General features: G+C 43.7%; 1 protein-coding gene across 1 annotated transcript in view; it reads left to right on the forward strand.

Moving 5' to 3' along the window:
- Vps41 (VPS41 subunit of HOPS complex) overlaps nucleotides 1-14862 on the forward strand; it is a 160264-nt gene extending 145402 nt beyond the window's left edge. The window contains exons 23-29 of the mRNA XM_004668846.3: nucleotides 1784-1838; nucleotides 3747-3887; nucleotides 5308-5444; nucleotides 11474-11573; nucleotides 11668-11712; nucleotides 13419-13498; nucleotides 14298-14862. Coding sequence (XP_004668903.1) covers nucleotides 1784-1838; nucleotides 3747-3887; nucleotides 5308-5444; nucleotides 11474-11573; nucleotides 11668-11712; nucleotides 13419-13498; nucleotides 14298-14378 — 639 coding nt within the window. The 3' untranslated portion in view covers nucleotides 14379-14862. The remainder of the gene's footprint in view (nucleotides 1-1783; nucleotides 1839-3746; nucleotides 3888-5307; nucleotides 5445-11473; nucleotides 11574-11667; nucleotides 11713-13418; nucleotides 13499-14297) is intronic.
- The last annotated feature ends 8825 nt before the right edge of the window (nucleotides 14863-23687 follow it).

A 23687-nucleotide genomic window follows, 5' to 3' on the forward strand; every position in this document is an offset into this window, starting at 1 on the left:
GCAAACAAGATTCATTTTAGCTAATTCTCCTGTACTTCTCACCTCTTAAATAAATAAATAAAAATTTACAAATAAACAACAACAACAACAAAAAAAAAACCCAACTCCTTGTCCTGCCAAGGCAGAGGCCACGGATGGATTCTCATACAGTGCACCAAAGAAAGACGATGCCTACATGTAGCTTTTTTGTGTCTGTGGACATAGGTCTTCCAGCCACCCACCCCCTCCCAGGGAAGCAGCTATACACCCAACCAAGATCATTTTACTGAGGGACACATCAGGAAAGGAGGTGGGGGAATAGCTATCTATCTCTTCTACCTAAATTCTAAAGAATGTTGTGAGCAAGCCATTGAGTTACATATTTCTTGCTTATTAGAACCTTCAGTGGTTCTCCTCTGTGGCTTAGATGCCATGGGACTTAAAACACTGCCTAGTTTTATTGTTGTTCCAAACTTTGGGATATAGTGGTGCTTTGGTTTCCCTTTTCTATTTTTGTTTTTGTTGTTGTTATATTGATCTCTATGATCAAGTAGCCCACATGACCCCATCTTCCCATGCCTTACGTGCTTTAAAATGTATAGTCTACAGGAAAATTTTATCAGAAATCCAGTCATGAAAACTAGCTTCTGCTGTTATTCCCAAGCTAAGTCTCTGAGGAGGTGAGCTTATTAACTTGAGCTAGTATTTCTGTGGCTTTTGAAACAGCTTTGGTTTGTTGTTTGTAAAAAACTACTCTAAATATGTAGTCCCATAACTTGTTCCTAACCCTTTACTACTACTCATTTAAAAAAAAAATAGTTATTGCAGACCTCCTATGGGACCAGCACTGTGCAAAGCATAGGCCTTAGAGTGTACATGGTACCTATGGGGGAAAAGTGAATGGATAATTGGGTAAGTAGTGATTTGCCCTGCAGATGAAATGTTGTAAAAGCATATGCTGGGTGCCTAGGATGTGACCCAGTTTGGCGTCCATGGGAATATTTGTGTCAGTCCTTTCTAAAGTTTGTTATAGGGAGTGAAGGAAGCATTTGAGGCAGAGGGGATGCACTAGAGAGATCATCAGAGTAGTTACAGCCATTCTGGGATGGCTGGATGAGGCTGTGGTTACTGTGGAGGCTAGAGAGGAGTCTGCGAGAGAAGATTCTCCACAAGAGGACCACACGCATCCAGCGCGCTTACTTCACACACGCAGTGCTCCCTCAATGGCGGGCCCATCATGGAATAACATATGGCCACATCTCTGCTTCCTTCCCTGTCCTTAGTGCCTGGGTGGACATGGCTCCCTCTTCATTCATTCATTCATGTTTTATTGTTGGTGTCACCTGTGCTGTGGCCCAACATAACCCATGAGCATCCAGTACAGAGCGCTGGCCATATGCCATCTTATTCAGAATTGTGATGCTATTTATCAACATGTGGTCAATTAGTGGAAGGAGATGGTTTGTGCAGGTGACTGTAGACTAGGTCAGGAGCAGAGTTGTAAACTAAAGTAGCATGAAAAGAAAGTTTAAAAGGAAAGGTTCTTCCAGTGTTTGCTTTTTGTCTTTATGCCCAAAATACCCTCAGTCACTGCAGTATATTCTCTCATGTCATTCATACATGTTCAGGAACTGAAAATTCAAGGTACAGTTATCAGCATTGTCCAAAAAGATTAGACTTTCTGCTTCATTTTGTTAGTAAACAATGGAAAATTCTTTCAAGCATATAAATTTAAGTGACTCTGTTAACATATGCTTTTATATTTGGTGGTCTATAGTAACATTTTTACCTGGTTTAATTGAAGGCTCTTGAGATCTGTCAACAGAGAAACTTTGTAGAAGAGACGGTGTATCTTCTGAGTAAGTAGCTTTATATTTGTTTTAGTGACCATAAGATGTAACTTTTTAAGGATGAGCATAGGTTACAGAACAATAGAGATTCAAGCTAATTTTTAAGAAATGTTTTATCTATTCATTTTGCAAGCAGAGTGAGACATAGAGAGAGAGAGTGGGCATGCCAAGGCCTCCAGCTGCTGCAAATGAACTCCAGGTGCCTGTGCCACTTTGTCCATGGCTTTACATAGGTACAGGAGCATCAAACTCAGGTCATGAGGCTTTGCAGGCAAATGTCTGAACCAGTGAGCCATCTCTCTAGCCCCTCAAGCCTATGTTGTGTAAAAAGTTAATACATGATAAAAGAAATAACACATGTTATTGTATATACATGTTGTTGAAAGAACATATATCAGTATGTAATAACAATTACTGTACACATGCTGTTGAGAAAACATTGCATCATATGTAATAGCAGAATTACTGTGTACATGCTGATGAAAGAACATACAAAAATATATAATAAGAGAACATATATCAGTATATAGTAACAGAATTATTATGCACATGTTGAGAGAGCATACAAGTATATAATAGAATTATTGTACATGTATTATTGGGAACATATATCAAGGTGTAATAACAGAATTACTGTACACGTACTGTTGAGAGAATATACATCAGCATGTAACGACAGAAACAACAGAACTGTATCACCACTCGAGAGTAGTCACAGATGGGTTGACAGCCTCCTTTTTAATTATGATCAGCTTATCCATGTACTGCTTCCTAGTGTTCTGCCAAGAATTGTTCTGTTTGAATACATCTTTATCATAATGACATATCGTCTTAAAGAAGTCAATGACTTACAAAGATAGATATATCTGATGTCATGAAACTTTAAAGTACACCTACTGGTGAAAGAACATGTGTAAGTATGTAATAACATATATCAGTGTATAATAATTATTATACACAAAAGTGAGCATTTTTTAAGATACAAATGGGAATAGTATTCGAGGAAGAAAACAAATTACAGAAGGACTATTAAGTGGATCTTACTTTCTTCACCAGCCACCTATTATCAGTTGCTAACAGTGGCCCACTGTCCGAAGGTTCAGGATCCTTCACTGTTCTGTGTGAAACGGGCAAGTAGGAAATGACAGAGGAGACAGTTGAGCAGTTGCTTGCCCTCCACTAAGTTACGACCTCTTGATGGACTTTGTTAACAGATCCTGGAAATTATTATAACAATTGAAACACCAGTGGAAGTTACTTAGCTCATAGAAACAAGAGCTGGTAATTGATCTCATCTCGTGAAGGTTATTGAAACCCCAAAGTTAGAAGGAGAGGAAATGAGGGAACCTGTCAATAATTGAGTTTGCAGTGGAACCAGAGGAAAGTTACGAAAAGTCACCCTAAAGAGGAACACTGGCTTCCAAGGGCTTTTAAAGTTGTAATGTAACTAAATATGAAGGTAACAAAATCCAAAAGAAATTACAGACCTGCTGGAAGGAGGGCAGGATTCCCAGAGCCAGGCTCAAAGTCTAGTTCTTCCAGTTAACAGCCATTAGGTCCTGCCAAGCTATGAACATTTTTAGTTCATATATGTGTATATATACATAAGTATATATATATATTTTAAAGGAATATATATATATATGATGTCATGAATATATATATATATATATATATATATATATATATATATATATATATATATTCCTTTAAAACAGGAACATTAGCAGAATATTCCTCAGAGCTATAGTGACTAGAGTGATATAATTCATGTGAGCCACTTAAATGAATTTGACTGTCATGGATAAGAAGTGCTAGTGTCATATAAGAAAATAAGCCTTCGTCTTGGCATTTAAACTTTGCAAACATTAAGAAATTGAAAATGAATGAAGTACATCTAATTCCTTCTCAATCTAGGCCGAATGGGTAACAGTCGAAGTGCTCTCAAGATGATTATGGAAGAATTACATGACGTTGACAAAGCAATTGAGTTTGCCAAGGAGCAAGACGATGGAGAGCTCTGGGAAGATCTGATTTTATATTCCATTGACAAACCACGTAAGCAGCGAAGCCATCTGTGGTACTATATCTTTTCTGCAGTATAACCAGCTGTGTCTAGATGAAGAGGGATCTCGGCACACATTGGGTCAAATCGTGGCAAAGTGTCCGCAGTCACCTTCTTGGTGCTCCTGGCCAAGACGGCTGAAGCCTCCCCATGGAGCATCACCTGTGTGTGATAAACTGAGAGCACGCACGACTTTATGCCACAGCATTTATTATGGAGTGATAGAGACTTTACCAGACTCCTTTCATGGAAATGTGACTGCTACTGGGTGGTAGCCATATTGGGGTTTGTAAATTCTAGTATTTAGTCTCTTCTCTTTTCCATTTTATCCAGCATAGCTTATATTTGTTGGCCATCTGCATTATGTCTCTAGTGTTGGGAAGAAACAAAGTATTCCAAGTCCTCTTTTAATTAATTTTTTTATGAGAGTGAGGGAGAGGGAGGGAGGCAGAACTGGCACAGCAGGGCCTCTAACCATTGCAAACAAGCTCTAGATGCACGTGCCGCCATGTGCATCTGGTTGATGTGGGTACTGGGGAATTGGACCTGGGTCCTTAACCACTAAGCTCTCCAGCCCCTCCAAAGTCCTCTTTTGATGATACAAAAATAATCCAGAAATTAGCAATGGTCTTAAAATAACCTCATCATCTTTTTTAATGTTAGGAAGGCTTTGTTTTCTTAAGTACGTTCATGTGAAATTGACTAATTACTCCCTCTTAAAAATACATAATAGTTGGTGTGGTGGCGTACGCCTTTAATCCCAGCACTAGGGAGGCAGAGGTAGGAGGATGACCTTGAGTTCGAGGCCACCCTGAAAATTCAGAGTGAATTCCAGGCCAGCCTTCTCTAGAGTCAAACCCTACCTCAAAAAACAAAATAAATAAATAAATAAAACATAATAATGTCTAATGTTAAATGTAGCCTAATGATCTTAAATCAGGTGGACTAGCCTGGGTTAGAATTTGAACTCATTACTCAATAGCTTTGTGACTCCAGGTAAATTAAAAACTGTTTTCCTTCCTTGTGAAATGGAAACATGTTGCAGAATATCAGAGAAAAGTATCTAAGATCTGAGTGATAGAAAGTCTTGGTAAACATTAGTTGCAGTTCTTTGACTTGCAAACTACACTTTGAAAGTGTAAATCTAATTAAGAACAAAGATAATCACATGCTTAATTCAAAGCCCTCTTGGTTTCTCCTTTATGTCCTAGAGCCCTAGGGAAGTTAATTCTTGACAGTTTATAAGACTAAATTTAAGTAAGATTGGTTCTTGAGCTTAGAAATTCCAATGGTTTTAATACTTACCTTAAATTAATAGGATTTTTAAGTGACTGTTGTTGAAAGTTAATTTATATTTAAAGGAAAAAACATTCTGACATTGCCTCATGTGTTATTTGATGTGGAATTTTGTAGCATTTATTACTGGCCTATTAAACAACATTGGCACACATGTAGACCCAATTCTACTGATTCATCGTATTAAGGAAGGAATGGAGATTCCCAATTTGAGAGACTCTTTGGTTAAAATTCTACAAGACTATAATTTGCAAGTAAGTATCCTTTCTTGGACAAATAAGCATGCTGAATAAGTTGATTAATTCAGTTCTAAATAAATATTTCTAACATATGTTAAGTGCCTGTCAAGCATTTTCAACTTGATAATTGGAAAACTGTTCAAGTAGAGAATCTAGAACATCATGGCTATAGGAAGCAATTTGGTTCTTTAACCGTCCCAAATCTTCTCTTCATCATGAGAGGCATTTTTACCTTTGCACATGCTTTGAGAACATCTACAGTGGTAACTGGATCATGCTATCCAATCTACCCATGGTGGGAGTACATGTATGTGTCTGTAGTATATATGCACATGTGATATGTATGTGGGCACACGTGTGTGTGGAGACCATAGGTAGACCACAGGTGTCTTCAGTTCCACCTTATTCTTTAAGACAGGGTCTTTTGTTGAACGTGCTGTTCACTGATTAGGCTGGCTGCACTGGCCAGTCAGTTCCTAGGATTCTCCCATCTCCACCTCCACAGCGCTGGGAACATAGACACACACCATCACGTCTGGTATTTATGTGGGAGCTGGGGATATGAACTCAGGTTCTTAGGCTTGCATTGACAACTGAGCCATCTGCCCAGCAACAACCCAGTTGTTTTTAGGGAGAATAAATAATGTTTCCATATTTGGAAAATAAGTTATTTTTCACATATTTAGTAATTGTCCTTGAAACTGTTCTGTAATCCATTGCCTAGAATGTATTGAAATCTGGATCTGTTCAGCTTTGCTACAGTAGTGCCGCCTGTCATTCTCAGTGATTCAGAATCTGTGATGAGAAATATGGAACCCATTGTTTTCCTGTAAATAGTTGCTATGCTAGTTACTAAGCATCCTCATCTTTTTCTTCAACAGACTCAAACTGTTAGTATTTTCAGTTTGCTTGCAGCTCTCATAGGATATGAAATTGTTCAAAATAGATACAAATTCAGAACATTCTTTTTCTAATTCACTTGAAAGTGAGCTTTTGCTATAAGAGATGAAATTACTTTCCTGGAAACAATATAATATCTCAGGTAATGCCAAAGATAAGGTTATTAAGAAGAGCATTTTAATGCAAAGTTGTCCGCCCAGTGGTGACTGTGAAGGGAGCAACATAGAGGTCTGCCTGCTGAACCCTTCAGGTTTCAAGAAGCTACGTGAGGAGCTGGGGAGATGGCTCAACAGCTAAAGATGCTTGCAAAGCTTGCCTGCCTGTGTCTGGTTTCCCAGTACTCATGTAAAACTAGACACATAAAGTGATGCATTCCTTTGCAGCAGCAAGACACCCTGTCCCACCCACATGCATGAAAACACTCATATACCCCTCCCTAACAAATAAATATTTTTAAAAGACTAGACTTTTAAAAAAGAGGGGGGCCTATGTGAAAAAGAGAAGAAACTGAAGGAACCCCAGTTGCACCAAGAATCAAAAGATGTAGGACTGGAGAGAAGGCTCAGCAGTTAAGGCATTTGCCTATAAAGTGTAAAGACCTGAGTGTGATTTCCCAGTACCCACATAAGCTAGATACACAATGTGTCATATGAATCTGGAGTTCCTTTGCAGTGGCTAGAGGCCCTGTCATGCCCATACTCACTCATTCCCTCCTTCCCTCCTCCCTCCCTCCCTCCCTCCCTCCTCTTCCTCCTTCCCTCCCCTCCCCTCTCTCTCTCTCTCTCTCTCTCTCTCTGTGCCTGCCTGCTAAATAAATAAATAAAACATTTTTAAAAGAACCAGAGGATGGGTTGGAGAGATGGCTTAGCGGTTAAGCGCTTGCCTGTGAAGCCTAAGGACCCCGGTTCAAGGCTCGGTTCCCCAGGTCCCACGTTAGCCAGATGCACAAGGGGGTGCACGCGTCTAGAGTTCGTTTGCAGAGGCTGGAAGCCCTGGCGCGCCCATTCTCTCTCTCCCTCTATCTGTCTTTCTCTCTGTGTCTGTTGCTCTCAAATTAAAAAATTAATTAATTAATTAATTAAAAAAAAAACAGAGGATGTAAAGGAATGACAGACCTAGAGAGCAAGAGGTTGTGACCAGGGAATGGGGGTATTGTTACTTTAACAGTTCCAGAGTCATAGTGAGCATGTGCACAGTGGGGTGAAGGGAAAGGTAGTTGTATAGAATTAGTTAAGAAACTGTGACACCCTCCCCCCCTCAGCCTTTACTGAATCATCCAAATGCACATTGAAGCATGGGGGGAGCTCAAGAAGGACAATAAGCAGAACTGCAGATCCTCAGTAAACTGGGATGAATCCTGTGAGGCCACAGGACTGTGTATGACTGATGACACAACTTGAAAAGAGAAGCTTCTCCTCGGGTGGGTTGAGTTGTCAAGGACCTGCACTTAGAGGCACTGTGTTGGAAAATGGAGTCAGTGAGAGAAATGTATTTGGTTAGGTCAAGGTGCCCAAGGACCTATTTTGCAAAAAGCCTAACCATATGTAGACACATATGGCCTCTGGGCCTTGGAGGTTTGTAGATGACCCAGGAGGAAGTTTATTTGAGGGAGAAACAGAAGGAAAGAAGCAGAATCTGGGGACTGGCTAATAAGAAAGGAGTGGTGAGCTGAGGAGTTCATATTTTGTACAGAATGGTGACCCACATGGAGAAGCTACCAAGTCAGACTTGTTGGGCCCTGAGGGAAGGGGTGTCCATGTCTGACCTTACAGTCCTTCCTTATAAGCTTGGCAATGCCTGCTCCTCAGTGGTCCCTACTCCTTAGGTGCATCCAGAATATACTTGAGTTTTCAAATCCAAATTTGTTTGCAATCCTTTCAGGTTTTTTAATCAGGCTCTATCCTGAGGGTCCTTCCAAGTGGTGTAAGACATGGTTTTCTCTCTTCCTTACCTCCACAATGCCTACAAAACTGCCTGATAAGGCAGCAGAGCTATCTCGGACTATAAGCCCACTTCCTGTGTAAGCAAGAGGGCCTGGAGAGGCCTGAGAAACTGCTTGAGTTAGATCACCAGGACACCCATTAAAAGCAGAGAATAGAGCCAGGCGTGGTGCCACACACCTTTAATCCCAGCATTCGGGAGGCAGAGATAGGAGGATCACTGAGAGTTCAAGGCCACCCTGAGACTACATAATGTATTCCAGGTCATCCTGAGCTAAAGCGAGACTCTACCTTGGAAAATCAGAAAAGAAAAGAAAAAAAAAAAGCTGGGCATGATGGCGCATAACTTTAATCCCAGCACTTGACAGCCAAAGGTAGGAGGATTGCCATGAGTTCAAGACCACCCTGAGATGACATAGTGAATTCCCGGTCAGCCTGGGCTTGAGAAAGCTGGGAATGGCCATGTGGATCTGTAACACCAGTACTTTAGGGGAGCAGAGACCCAAGATTTTCTGAAGCTACAGCTCCGGGGTCAGTAAGGGTCCCTGGCTCAAATGAGAACCAGTAGAGCGGATCGAGCAGGACACCTGATGTTCAGTAAGGGGATCTGGCTCAGATGAGAACCAGTAGAAGCGGATCGAGCAGGACACCTGATGTTCAGTAAGGGGATCTGGCTCAGATGAGAACCAGTAGAAGCGGATCGAGCAGGACACCTGATGTTCAGTAAGGGGATCTGGCTCAGATGAGAACCAGTAGAGCGGATCGAGCAGGACACCTCATGTTCAGTAAGGGGCTCTGGCTCAGATGAGAACCAGTAGAAGCGGATCGAGCAGGACACCTGATGTTCAGTAAGGGGATCTGGCTCAGATGAGAACCAGTAGGAGCGGATCGAGCAGGACACCTGATGTTCAGTAAGGGTCCCTGGCTCAAATGACAACCAGTAGAGTGGATCGAGCAGGGCACCTGATGTTCAGTAAGGGGCTCTGGCTCAAATGACAACCAGTAGAAGCGGATCAAGCAGGACACCTGATGTTCAGTAAGGGGATCTGGCTCAAATGAGAACCAGTAGAAGCGGATCGAGCAGGACACCTGATGTTCAGCTCCAACCACCAGACAAGCACATGGGGCATGGCATAGGCACATACACATGCATACACCACACACACAATCCAGAACAAAGCAAAACAAGCCAATAAAGGCCTGGTAACTCCCTCTCACTAGGCTTATTCCAGTGTCCTGGGCTCATCCTCTAAGTGGCTTCACTGTTCATTCATTTTTTATGAACAAATGTTCATACCTCTCAGTTGGCTAGAGTTAGTACAAGATGCAAAATGAATTACTACCATGAAAATTACCCACCAGACCAGTTGCTGAATCAATATTTTATCTTCTTTTTTTTTAATCTTATTTTATTTTATTTTTTCTCAATTTTTAAAAACATCTTCCATGATTATAATATGTTATCTTCTTAAGTATAAAATATGCTGAGAGCATTTCCTCATATGATATAAATACACAGTTAGGTAATGTGTTCTGGAGGCCCAGAATTATTTAATCAGCGGATCCACAGAGCTGTTGTGTGCTGTCAAATCCCCAGTTAAGAAGTATTTTCTCAGAGGAGGAAGGAGCCACAAGGGAAGTGTGACTGGAGTTAAGAAGCTGGACTTTTGCAGTTTTGGGGTTAGATTCTCAAAGCCAGTGACTGTCTAGATCTTGTCTTGCAATGTCAAAAAATTGTAAGTGGGGCTGGAGAGATGGCTTAGCGGTTAAGCGCTTGCCTGTGAAGCCTAAGGACCCCGGTTCGAGGCTCGGTTCCCCAGGTCCCACATTAGCCAGATGCACAAGGGGGTGCACGCATCTGGAGTTCGTCTGCAGAGGCTGGAAGCCCTGGCACGCCCATTCTCTCTCTCTCCCTCTATCTGTCTTTCTGTCTGTGTCTGTCGCTCTCAAATAAATAAATTTTAAAAAAAAATTGTAAGTGTAGACACAAAGAAGGATAGATAATGAAAGATTTATCTTAAGAAAGAGAAGTTGGGCTGGAGAGATGCTCAGTGGTTAAGGCATTTGCAAAACCTAACAACCTGGGTTTGATATCCCCGTACCTACTTCAAGCTAGATGCACAAAGTGGCACATGCATCTGGTATTCATTTGGAGTGTCTGGAGGCTCTGGAATGTCCATTCTTCCTTTATCTATATGTCTGTCTGTCTGTCTGTCTCTGTCTCTCTCTCTGCTTGCAAATAAATAAACAAAATATTTAAAAAAGAAAGAGAAGGTGAATTCTTAATGTCTTTTTTAATCCAAAGACCTTTCCATTTATGGTATAACCTAAAAGAAAGTTAAAGCCACCTGTTGTGGCACACATCTGTAATCCTCACACGTGGGAGGCCAAGTCAGGAGGATTGCTGATTTTACACTGTTATGGAGGGATGGTGGAAGAAAGAATAATGCATGGGGCATTTCGCATTGATTGTAAGAACATTAAAATCATGTCGTCACTTGCTCATCACAACCAGAAACACAAGCAGTAGCAGGAACAGAACTGCAGTCTAATTGTCAGTTCTGTTTCCTGAGAATTTGCATTCACATAATTGGGAGGAAAGGCCTTACGTTGTACTGGCTTGCAAGGGAACAGGTTGTGTAGACAGCAGCCAATGAAGAAGACCGGTGGGCTCTTCCCTTACTTCCCTTCCCCAGTTGAGGGAATTTAACCCAGTGGAAGCAAAGGGTTTCCCTCCCAGCAGCTCTTGCTGTGACCCACAGCATTTCAGAGTCACACGCTTCTCTCTTAGCTTCTCATTTGCACCCAGTGCCTTGTACCTCATAGAGACCCAGGACATATTTGTGCAAGAACAGACACATTCGTGAAATGAATAGGAGATTTGGAAAACTGGGATTTCCATCCTGGGTGAAGAGCTGAGGTTGGACTGAGTGAATCATCTATGGTCAAAGTGCCAGAAGGAATGCATGGGGTTCCTTAGGAAACAATAGGGTTGGTTAGTGTAGGGTCTCTGCTGCACTTTGGAATCTGTACTATGGCTTTAGCAACACCATTGTGTGGCCAGAAAACATACAAACAAGTTGCAGAGTTGACTCATGACTACATCTGACAGTGGACTAGAGGATAGAGGATATCGTTCCTCAATAAGCTATCCCTAGTACTCTAGTTGGTCAAATAGTTTTTCTTCTTAAACGTGTTCATCAGATTTTGCTTCGTGAAGGCTGCAAGAAAATCCTCGTGGCTGACTCTTTGTTGTTACTGAAGAAAATGCACCGAACTCAATTGAAAGGAGCACTGGTTGATGGTGGGTAAAACTGAAATCAGATTTGTAATCCTGTATCCTGCTGTAAAAAGGTTGAGCAGATCAAAGCAGTGCTAAAGTGTGTGTTTCCTTGCAGAAGAGAACATCTGTGAATCGTGCCTTGCCCCCATCCTTCCCACAGGTGAGATACTTGGAAGGTAAAACTAATTCTGCCAATATGTATTCATGACGGGCAGGATCAAAGACTTCAGTTAACAGTTACTATCTGTAAAGCTTCATGGCTCTTAGAATGACCCAGTTGAGGGAGGCTTTCAGCCCATATCCCTACTTCTTGGTGTGCTGGTGCTGCTGTCTGCTGAGCTGAAGCTCTCAAGCCAAGTTGAATCCATATCAGTGGGAGCCCAAAGTGCTGCTCCCCAGGGGCTCTGGATGCCAAGGGATGGTGGGGGGGTTGGCTGGGAGCATGCACTTTTACCACGCTCCCAGGTGAGGCTGGTTTGCTGGTCTTTGTCCCTCCTTTGAGAACCATTTGTTCCAGAGCGAAGCAGCAGTAGAGAAACATCTGGAATCTGGGGAGACTGTGGACGGCTCTTGTCTCTGCTATAGTTCTAGAGTAAAACAGCAGTGGAGGAACATCTGGGTATCTGGGGAGACTGCAGGGCTCTGTCTCCGTTGTAGTTCTAGAGTAATACAGCAGTGGAGGAACATCTGGGTATCTGGGGAGACTGTGCGGGGCTCTGTCTCCGTTATAGTTCTAGGCACCCAAGTCATGTGCTGTGTCTGAAGAGTTAGCATTCTCAACATTTCATTGGACTGTGACTTTTTTAAATGATAGAAATGTTTGTTTCTATTTCATGATTTGTATATATAAATATAATGTGGCGTGATCTTCAGGTTCAATTCTCCCAAGTCCCATGTAAGCTAGTTGCAATAGAGGCACATGTGTTTGGAGTTTGTTTGCAATGGCTAGAGGCCCTGGCATGCCCATTCTACTTATCTCTCTCTCTCTCTTGCCTTCTTTCTGTCTCTAATAAATAAATAAAATTGTTTTAAAGACACTTTTTAAGCAGAGGCAAGTCATAATTTGAAGGTAGAAATTAAAGCATATTGTCAGGAATGTTTGAAATACAAACAGCATAGAAAAGCACCAAGCCCTAGCTAACTTCACAGTGACATGGTATTAAGGGATAATTTAGTAAAGTAGTATAAAAAGTCGTTCACCACCTTCCTTACTAGAGGAAATAGGCTTGCATTTGTAAGTGCTTCTGCTAAACAGTGATGGGCTTAGGCAAAGAGGTGTGTTCCTGTGTCCTTTGGGCACCATTTTGGTGCACCCCACCATATACAAGTCACTCCCCAGCCATGTGCTGGGGGTGCTTGATCTGACCAAACCATTATGGCCCACACCACAGAAGCAGGTGAGTGGACTAGCCTAAGCAGGAGTGCAGCAAATGCAGGGACATCCTGGAATTCTAACCCCATCTGTCTCTGACCTCAGTAGCAAAGGTGAGGTGGGCTGAGAAGGCATTCTCACCAATCTGCAGATTGGATTTCAGACTGTGGCATATGGAGATGATGTGAAGGTTGAGGCACATACTGGCACATACACATACTAGTTCTGGATTTTAAAATAAATGTTGCTGCGTTGCCGTGAAGTTCTCTATCATTTTGGTCGCCGAACTGCTCTTCCTAGCAGCAGCACAAGGACAATACCTGCTTCACATCCAGTCTCCCCACCCTGAAGAATGATTCTGTAAAGAAACCATGCTCTCCGGGCAGACTTGCTGGGAAATTCATTTGCCGTTGCAAGTTCACTCAGGACTGGCTTAACCTTTTCCAGATCTTCCTGCACTGAGTTCTCTTTTTCTGTTCCCCAAACCCTTGCAGATGCAGCTAAGCCCTTCAGTGTTGTGGTCTTCCACTGCAGACATATGTTCCACAAAGAGTGCCTGCCCGTGCCCAGCATGGTGAGTTAGAAGTTTGGCATCTCTCAGCTGGAGAGAAACTGATATAAAGAAGGATAGGCCTGCAGCCCAAGCCTATCATTCTCACTCTGTGGGCTACTAGACTCTTAACAGACATTGGTGTTCTGCACCTGACTGAACCCTTAGGTTCTGTACCCACAAATCCATCTCTCATCAACACTATTGGGGAGAGGCTGCATCTCCACTGAAATGTGGACACTCTTTCATTCTTGCCATTATTCCCTCTGCCAAACAGTATGGCTGTTTACATAGCACTTTACAATGTTTCGGGTACTGTAAGTCATCCAGAGATGATTTAATGTGCAGGGGATGTACATAGTCATCTGCAAACACCTGGCCATTTGATAACAGAGTTGAGTATCTGGAAATGTGGGAATCTGAGGAGGGTGGTCCCAGAGCTGACTCTTATAGGACATAGGATACATTCCTGCTGTTCAACTGTTAGCATGTACTACATAAACATAAGCATGCCCAGTCAGTGAACTCATTCAGATGCAGTCAGTGACTACAGGGCTGAGAGCTGTGTGTCAAAGACCACATCAGTCTTGACCTGACTTGTGGCGAGCTCTTATGTGTTAGTGTCAGTCATGTGCCCCAGGCCATGTAAGGTTGGTTCTGCTGTGACATCCTTGAGCTGCGGAGTGCAGTAAACTGAGTCCTATCAGGAACAAAAGTCAGCTCCATAATGAGGAGCTCTCCACCCTGACACCACACGCTGCTACAATTTCTAAGTGAAAGGCAAAGTTTTGTTTTGATCTGTGCTTTTTCATTCTGTCTCCAGAGCTCACCTGCACAGTACTGTAACATCTGCAGTGCTAAGAGCCGGGGCCCGGGGAGTGCAATTTTGGACATGAAGCAGTAATTCCTGCTCATCAGCCCTCCCTTAAGAGTGTCCTTGTGACCACCAGTGTGCAAGACAAGTCTCTTCACCTAGGCCCGTTCTCTGGAGCCTTGTTGCAATGGATAAAGAAGTCAAGGTTGCCTGCTGCCTGGGAACGCAGGCTCATCGGTGTCTCATCGTTATTTTCCTGGCTTGCTCCTCATTAGCAAGTGGAAATGTACCTCTCGGACCTCAGTGATGCGTAGGCCCAGAGCGCGCTGCCAAGAATGGTCACGTCCGAGAGCGCAAGGCCTTATGTCGGGCTTTCTGCTGGCAGCAGCTCCTGCATCCTAGACTTGGCTGTTCATGTGTCATCAGCTATGGTCCCTCCCAACACACGTAGCAAATCACTGTGCAAACTCACTCTTCCTGCGGCATCCGGGAACCCCATAGCAGGCTAACGTTCTTTGCATCTAACGCATCCCACACTTGCTGTTTGTTGAAGGAATAAATGTCATTCCTCTCATTGTGAAATTTTTACTGAGTTGAACAACTGTCATCTAGCATCTCCATAAGGATCCTACATTTCAGCACTTTAGAATCTGGGGCACTATGGCTGGCTTTTGCTACTGGTGAGGAAGGAAAGCAGTGACCGAGTCACAGCTAAGCAGGGCTCTAAGAAGGAAATGTACCTTTTTGCCTCCTCATTACAGAGTCACTAGCAGGGTGGATTTCTCACCACCCCATAGGGGACATGGGGCAGGAGACACAACCTCTTCATCCTCCAGTTCTGTGTCCCATAGCAGGAGTGAGCACAAGCTTCCATTTGGTCCCTTTGGAGGGCAGGCATTCATGCCTGTGAGCAGCGACCTGTTTCACTCCAGGGGCATCCCCAGCAGGAAGGTGTGGGCAGGTCGGGAGCATGGAGCAGAGGAGAAAGCCCAGGGCAGGCTCAGAAAAGGCACAGAGTCTCCTCCAGGCAGACTTGCCAGTCCTTAGGCCAAGAAGCAGAGGTTTTGCTTACTGAGAGCACCACTGCCTTAGTCCAGAACTCACGCTCTGCTGCTAATGGCAGCTTTCAGTCTTTGTTTATGCCAAGGAGAAGGGCCCTTCCCACAAACAAGATCAGCCCAGCTGTCCCCTTGTTGTCGACATTTCCAGTGTGAAGACTGAGCTTATTTCATATATTGCACTACCGTTTTCTGCTTGAGCAGATTCATTTCCAGACAAACTTCATTATAAAACTTAACAAGAGGATTTACTAATTTCCACACATTGTTTTCCTTTGGGGGTTAATTTTGCTTGCTACTAAGTCCCATTTGAACATTAAACTATGTACATAAAGGGAGGTAATGAACATTCTTCGCTTTTAAATAACTGACTTAAGAAAATAATAAAATGTGGTTTTTCCTCATTTCACAACTAACAGAATTATTGAAGAAGGTAGATTTTGTTGCAGATACAGAACACAAGCTCTCCCTTGCTGGGATTCACACTTGAACTTTAATCCACTCCACACACACCTTATTGACACGGTGCTAATCCACAGCAGTAGACACATTTTAATTGCTCTTACATATGCTATTTCCATATATTCTTTGCTGTGCTGTTCTTTTGAAACTGCTGTGTCAGCCACCTTATCAGTAAGGCATCACTCTGCCACCTCCACACACAGTATTGGCAACACCAACCCCTCTCTGCTCTTTCTTGGGGTAGGATGAGTTCAGTTCTCTTTCATGCTTAAATTCTTTGATTGTTAGCGTTAAGAACAACTCCCAGATGTGCTTGCGTTAAGTTCCGTAGTTGCCTGTTACATGAGCTTTGTACCTATAACCTTGACTGTAAACAGATGTACTTTCCCTAGTAAAAGATGGGTTCCCCTTTCAAATATGCACATTCCCAGTCAGAGTTCACCTACGTCACTCAGTACAAACTTAATTTGTGTGAAATCATGGTTTTGTGTCACCATCCCAAAAGTCACTCGTAGGTAAACCCTGGGAGCCCCTCTTCAACACTCCCTGTCTGGAATGACTTCTGTAGAATAAACTGTGTCCAGCAGCTACACTAAAGGACATCTGATCCTTTTATCATTCTTTAATTTCTAAAGGCTAAAATATGATTTTAAAAATGCTAATCATCCAACCTTAATGTGTCAGCAGCCCAGTTAATGGGCCAGAAGCAAACCTCCACTTGTGTTGGAGAAGCATAATTGCCAGGGATGTGTTTGTAGCTTGTCCTGAGAGAAAGTTGTAAGTGTGAAATAGCCAGGGCCATAGGTATTTTGGGATAGCAGTGTTATTTTGCTACTAACTGATGCTCATCTGAGAAATTGAAACATTTTCTAAATTTTTAGTGTGGTTGTCCTAGTGTTAAATTATGTATCTTAATATAATAAGAACATGTTTCTTAAGAGTTAATGTGTGGGTTAATGTTATGTGCACTTTGCATCTAATCATCGTACAGCCTATAGGAGGATTCTTACCATCACCCCCATTTTTCCAGTGGGGAAACAAGCACACAGTGGCTCAGTACATCTCCGGTGACAGGGAGTCAATAGACCCACAGGGCTCAGCCCAAGGCAGTCTGCCTTCAGGACACCTGATTTAACCCTGCACATGGAGTACTTAGGACATATTTTGGTCAGTGAGCAGAAAGCAAAACCTGCTGTTAAGACTAAGAAAAAGGAATTGATGGGAAAGTACCGGTGGGTGACACATTTACTGATGGAGCTGAAAAACAAGCAGTGGGGAAAGTTCAGGAAGCATAAGGCACTCTACAGAACCAGGCTGCCCAGTACCACTGCCTCTCCACTAGTGGCAGCCGCACTTCGCAGAGGGCCCCTTTACAGTGCATAAGCAAGATGCACCTGTTGCTCAGTCTCATGTAAGTCACTAAGTCACATTAAATAAGGGATACTGTGTGCACACATACGTTTATGGGAGGCATGCCTCTGTGCCAAGTATTAAGTAACGTATGTTCTGTTCAGAATTATCAAGACTAAAGCAATTAATCTTCCAGCAGTTCTCATCCTACACTAACTTCCAATTCCATGACTCTTAGCTAAATACCATGTTATACAATCTGGGACAAGGTGCCTTCCTCATGTAGCGCACTTTGGGTGTTTTGGGAGTAGTGTGGTACTAGACACGATGAGATAGAATGATACATTTTCCCAGAGTTAGCCACTATCCAGGCTCTTCCTACATACCAGAATGGGGCTCTAGAGTGCAGATACTGTGCCGTCCCCCGCCCGTTGTCGCTCTGGGGCCCTGCCTGTGCAGGGGCTGGTGAGTGCAGCGGGCTGCAGGAGACCATAGCCTCCTGCCTGCCGGAGCACTGGTGTTGCTTGTGCGCCGCCCTTTTCCTCGTGCTGCTCACCCTCCAGCTGCCGGTGCTCACACAGCACCCAGAGGTCCTTGGTCCCTGCTTCCTGCCTTCTGTGGAGCAAGTGCTGACTTGGTCCACAGAGTCAGGTCTTCAAATTAATACAAGAATGGGTGTTTTCTTGTGTCAAACTTCTACCTAGCAGTGTGGCTTCAACTGTGCATCACAGTAACCTTGGATCAGTCAGAATTTTGATTGTTTTGAAGACCTCCTCTGTCGAGGTGCCTGTTTCAGGTGGTGGTAGGATGAGGAGACATCCAGTTCGTTGTTGACTCCTGTCTGCTGAAGGTCTGTCATCCCCTCCCTCCCCACAGCGCACTGGTCTCCAGCACCAGATATGCTGCCAGCACCTCTTACAAGTCTGTAGTCCCAGCTGTCTCTAGCCATTAGTCCTGGTGCTGAGGAAAGTTTAGCCTTGCCAACTGGCTCTTTCTTCATGATGCATAGTCTTGAGCAGTGGGGAAGGAAGTTGATATTTGGTTTGCCAGGCTCATCCCTTCACAAAGGAAGCAGAAGGTAGGATGACTTTGATTCTCAAAACTGCACATCTGTCTGGTGGGTCTGTCCCTTCCCCACTGAAGAATTCGGTCATCAAGTAGAAAATGGCATGCATTCTACACCTCTTCTCTACAACTTAGCTCCTACACTGCCCAGTCCATTTGACAGGGGGGCAAACTACTGAGTTACACTATTTGGGTATAGCCTCTGGTTGGAGGTATATAAAAGCTCAAGCTCCTACAGAGCTGTTTTCTGAATCTTTAAGAATCTAGTTTGGAACTTTAAAGATTAGCATTTTCTTCTCTGCTGCCCCCCCACACACACACATACACACCTGCATTGCTATCTAAGCCAGAGAGCCATAGCAGGACCCTCAAGGGAAGGAAACAAGCCTCCGTGGTTACTACATCAGTGTGTCACCCTCTGGCTCCATTCCTGTGCCTCACTGCTTTCCCCACGGTCCCCATAAACAGCAAATGCAGCAACGACAAGGAACATACATTTCTCTTCATGTCCGGGGTGCATCATGGAGTGCTGGAGATTCTCTGAGAATGTTAAGTGAATGAAGGAGTCTTTTTCTGCTGGGTGTATGAATGTGTAGACATACGTATTTCTATACACACAGCTCTAGGTATGTGTACAATTTACCATGCTGGGATTTGAGTGATGCCTGTGATTTGTCTATGTGCCCCTCCCCTGGTGGATTTCTAATCTACACATATGCCTTCCTCTTTCCCTCCTCCTCCTGTTCTTTCCTCTTCTCACTGTCACCATCAAGAAAGTCTCCTTGTCTACTTTCTGACTTTTAGAATGGGGCCAGTTTTTTCTCATATCCAACTCAGCTGAAACCTCCTACCTCATCGCTGCATCCCCACGCACTCTTTCACCACCACAATCCTGCATTCTCTCTGCTACTCTCTTGACCCAGTTTCTTACTAATTCATCTGAATGTGTTATAAGTTACTTCACCCATTTTCCTATCTCTACATCCATACTTCCTTGGGTTTCCCACACACATTAATCTTCTGAGATGATATGAAGGTCCAAGGTATTTTGCTATTCCCAGTGCTTAAAATCTTTACTGACAAGTTTTTCTGTTTCCAAGTCCTCTCCTCCTGCTTGTCATCAACTTTATATCTGTTGTAGTTACCTTTGTCTTGCTGGGAGAAAGCACCCAGCCAAAAGTGGCTGATGGGAGGAAAGTTGTTTATTTTGGCTTACGGTCTCAGGGGCAGCTCCGTGATGGCAGAGGAAAGACATGGGATGAGCAGAGGCTGGACATCACCTCTGTCATAGCAAGTGGAAAATAGCAGCAGAAGGAACCGACTCTTCTAGCAAGGGGGAACTGCCTTTAGCACCCTTACAGCACCCCTCCAGCAAGGTCTCACCTCCCAAACTCATCAGATGGGGACCAGAGCATTCACAACACGTGAGTTTAGAGGGTACACCTAATTCAGCTCACCACAGCACCCACCCAGGCTTCATAGTGTGCTTTAATGTCTTGAATGTGCTATGTCTTCTTCTAATGTACTCTGCCTCTTCCTCAGTACCTCTCCCAGTGTACTTAACCAAGAGATTTATAGATTGCACCCTCCCCACAACCACAGTAACTGTGGTCCAAACACACTGTGCTCTCACTGTCTCAAATGAGGAAATTTGAGAGGGACAGTTTGGGCAAGGCTTCTTAGGAAAGGAAAGGTGAATATTCAGTTTTGGTTGCATTGGTGCTACACCCTTTCATCTCCCTCATATTTGGGTATAATATAAAAATATCCATCTGTGAGTAGTTTTTCTATATCCTCATCACTGAAGAACAGAAAAGAAGTGAGGAGCAACAGGAGACAGGCTAGAGTTGGGTCAGAACAGGTCCTCAGCTCCCCAGTGACTGCAAAAAAAAAAAAAAAAAAAAAAGTCTGAGGGGTTTCCTGCAATGTGGAGATGCCAGTCTTCATGAAGAACAATAGATGAAATCCTTAATCCATTTCTATATAAAGATCAAAGACCTGGATGACCTCAGTCATGTCCAATTGCACATTTGTATCTACGTTGGTAAAATGTGGCTATAGACTGCATGTTTAACCTTCAGTTTTTAGGTGATTTACATTCAAAAGCCATACATTTTTATCAAGCTTTTACTTTATTTAGTTATTTATTTGGTTGTGGGGTTGATGACAGGGTCTATTTCCATTGCAATTGAATTCTTGTACAGCTTTACATGGGTGGTAGGGATATCGTACCCTGGACTGACAGGTTTTGCAAACAAATGCCATTAGCTGCTGAGCCATCTCCCTAGCCCCTCAGACTTACTTCAGTCTTAATGTGTGTCCTTTTTTAGATATACATCTTTGAACTCTGAGTTCTTCATGATTGGTTTATACCATGTCCCATATATATGTAAGGTTTGTATATAACATTGGTATAGATAAAAAGAACTCAAATAAAGTAGAGTGAAACACTTTTCTAACATTATAACTTTAATAATGTAACAGAGTTAAAAATTATGCTCAAAACATTAGTTGCAAAAGAAAAGGCTAGAAGCCTGGCATTGTGGTGCACACCTTTAATTCAAGCACTCAGGAGGCAGAGGTAGGAAGATCACTAAGTAAGAGTTCTAGGTCAGCTTAGGCTAAGAATGAGACCCTACCTTGAAAAAAAAATGAGTTAAGGAGGCTAGTTTAAATAAAGAGAGGCACTGGTTAAGGAATTGGGGGCATTTTCTTCTGAAGTTAATATTTTCTCTACTGTCACTGAACAGTAATTTCTGTAAGTTACTTAACAGCTCTGAGCAGTACTTGCCTTACATCTAAAATGAGGTGTTGGGGGATAGTGCTATCATTAAGTGGGGTAACCATGCTTGTGTGGTACTGTTTGCCTGGGGAGAACAGCATGTACTGAAAGGTTAAGTACTACCTGCATTGAGGGCTATGGTGTCACCCAGCATCAGAACACTCCAAAGACATGGTGTTCTAGGCTTTATCCCTAACACCACTAATCTTTGCACCTGATCCTTTTTTTTCTGTTAGCATTAGTCTATGTGACCGACAGAGTATGACAGAAGTGGTGATTCATTTACTCCCAAGATTTGGCAATAAAAGACAATGAAAGGAGGCAGAACATAGAGACACCACCTTGGTGAAGAAACAACACCCCACCTCCAGCCACAAGAGTGAGCTGGAAACGATCATCCAATCCTAGACAAATCTTCAGGGGCTGCAGGCCCAGCTGACAACTTGGGTGCACACTTATGAACAACAGTGAGCTGGAGCCACCCATCCAAGTCACTCCTGGGTCACAAACTATGTGATAACAGATACTTATGTTCCTAGGTTTGAGGGACATTTGTTACACAACAGAAGACAACTAATACATCAAGTGTTTAATAGCCTAATTGCTGCACAAATATAAACCTCCATGTCTGCTAAAAAATTCATATACACATATATAATGCACCATACCACACATACTCTACATACACACACAATAAATCTGTGACAATTGATAGACTGTCCTATTTATGGAAATGCATTCTTGATTTAGTAGGTGAAAACATTTTTCTGGGTTTTAAATAATGTTTTAAAAATATTTTTATTTATTTATTTCCAAGTAGAGAGAGATAGACCAAAGAGATACAGACAGAAAGGATGGGTGCACCAGGGCCTCCAAATGCATATGTCACCTTGGGAATCTGGCATATGGGGGTACTGGGGAATTGAACCTGGGTCCATAGGATTTGCAGCCAAGTACTAGACCACTAAGCCATCTCTAATCTCTCTAGCCCCCATTTTTTTTAATATATTTGACAAAATAGAGACAAGTAGCTTGGAGAGAGATAAATCATACCATTTAAGAAACAAATGGGACAATACACTCTTCTACTGAAAAATGAAGGTGTGTAAGAAATCATTCACTACAACAGAGAAACAGAAGAGACCCAGAGCTTCTAGCAGCAAAACACCAGGCAGAATTGGCTGTAGCCATGGCACTGGCAGATTGCACAGAAGAGTTACTTGCCTGGCCATGCCTGAGCCAGCAAGAGCAGAACTGCCACAAAGAGATTTCCACCTCACACCAGCCTCACAGAGTCAAAAAAAAAAAAAAAAAAAAAAAAAAAACTGAAGGAGGGACCACTAAGCCTCTCCTGAAGGAGAAGATAATGGGGGCCAGCTGAGCCTTTCTTGAAGGAGAAGACATTGGGGACCAGCTGAACAGTTCCTAAGACAACAGGAACCAGCTGAGCATCTCCTGAAGGAGAAGACAATAGGGATCAGCTGAGCAGAGCAGCTTCTAAAGGAGAAGACAACAGGGATCAGCTGAGCAGCTCCTGAAGAAGAAGACAACGGGGACCAGCTGAGCAGCTCCTGAAGGAGAAGACAACGGGGACCAGCTGAGCAGCTCCTGAAGGAGAAGACAACAGGGACCAGCTGAGCAGCTCCTGAAGGAGAAGACAACGGGGACCAGCTGAGCATCTCCTGAAGGAGAAGACAACAGGGACCAGCTGAGCAGCTCCTGAAGGAGAAGACAACAGGGACCAGCTGAGCAGCTCCTGATGGAGAAGACAACAGGGACCAGCTGAGCAGTTCCTGATGGAGAAGACAACAGGGATCAGCTGAGCAGCTCCTGAAGGAGAGGACAATGGGGATCAGCTGAGCAGCTCCTGAAGGAGAAGACAACGGGGTCCAGCTGAGCAGCTCCTGAAGGAGAAGACAACGGGGTCCAGCTGAGCAGCTCCTGAAGGAGAAGACAATGGGGTCCAGCTGAGCAGCTCCTGAAAGAGAAGACAACAGGAATCAGCTGAGCAGCACCTGAAGGAGAAGACAACGGGGACCAGCTGAGCAGCTCCTGAAGGAGAAGACAACGGGGTCCAGCTGAGCAGCTCCTGAAGGAGAAGACAACGGGGTCCAGCTGAGCAGCTCCTGAAGGAGAAGACAACGGGGTCCAGCTGAGCAGCTCCTGAAGGAGAAGACAACGGGGATCAGCTGAGCAGCTCCTGATGGAGAAGACAATGGGGTCCAGCTGAGCAGCTCCTGAAGGAGAAGACAACGGGGTCCAGCTGAGCAGCTCCTGAAGGAGAAGACAACGGGGTCCAGCTGAGCAGTTCCTGAAGGAGAAGACAACGGGGACCAGCTGAGCAGCTCCTGAAGGAGAAGACAACGGGGTCCAGCTGAGCAGCTCCTGAAGGAGAAGACAACGGGGACCAGCTGAGCAGCTCCTGAAGGAGAAGACAACGGGGACCAGCTGAGCAGTTCCTGAAGGCGAAGACAACGGGGACCAGCTGAGCAGTTCCTGAAGGAGAAGACAACGGGGTCCAGCTGAGCAGCTCCTGAAGGAGAAGACAACGGGGACCAGCTGAGCAGCTCCTGAAGGAGAAGAAAACAGGAATCAGCTGAGCAGCTCCTGAAGGAGAAGACAACAGGGATCAGCTGAGCTACTCCTGAAGAAGAAAACAACAGGGACCAGCTGAGCAGCTCC

Source organism: Jaculus jaculus, chromosome 16, assembly GCF_020740685.1.
Source record: "Jaculus jaculus isolate mJacJac1 chromosome 16, mJacJac1.mat.Y.cur, whole genome shotgun sequence".
Lineage (NCBI taxonomy): Eukaryota > Metazoa > Chordata > Mammalia > Rodentia > Dipodidae > Jaculus > Jaculus jaculus.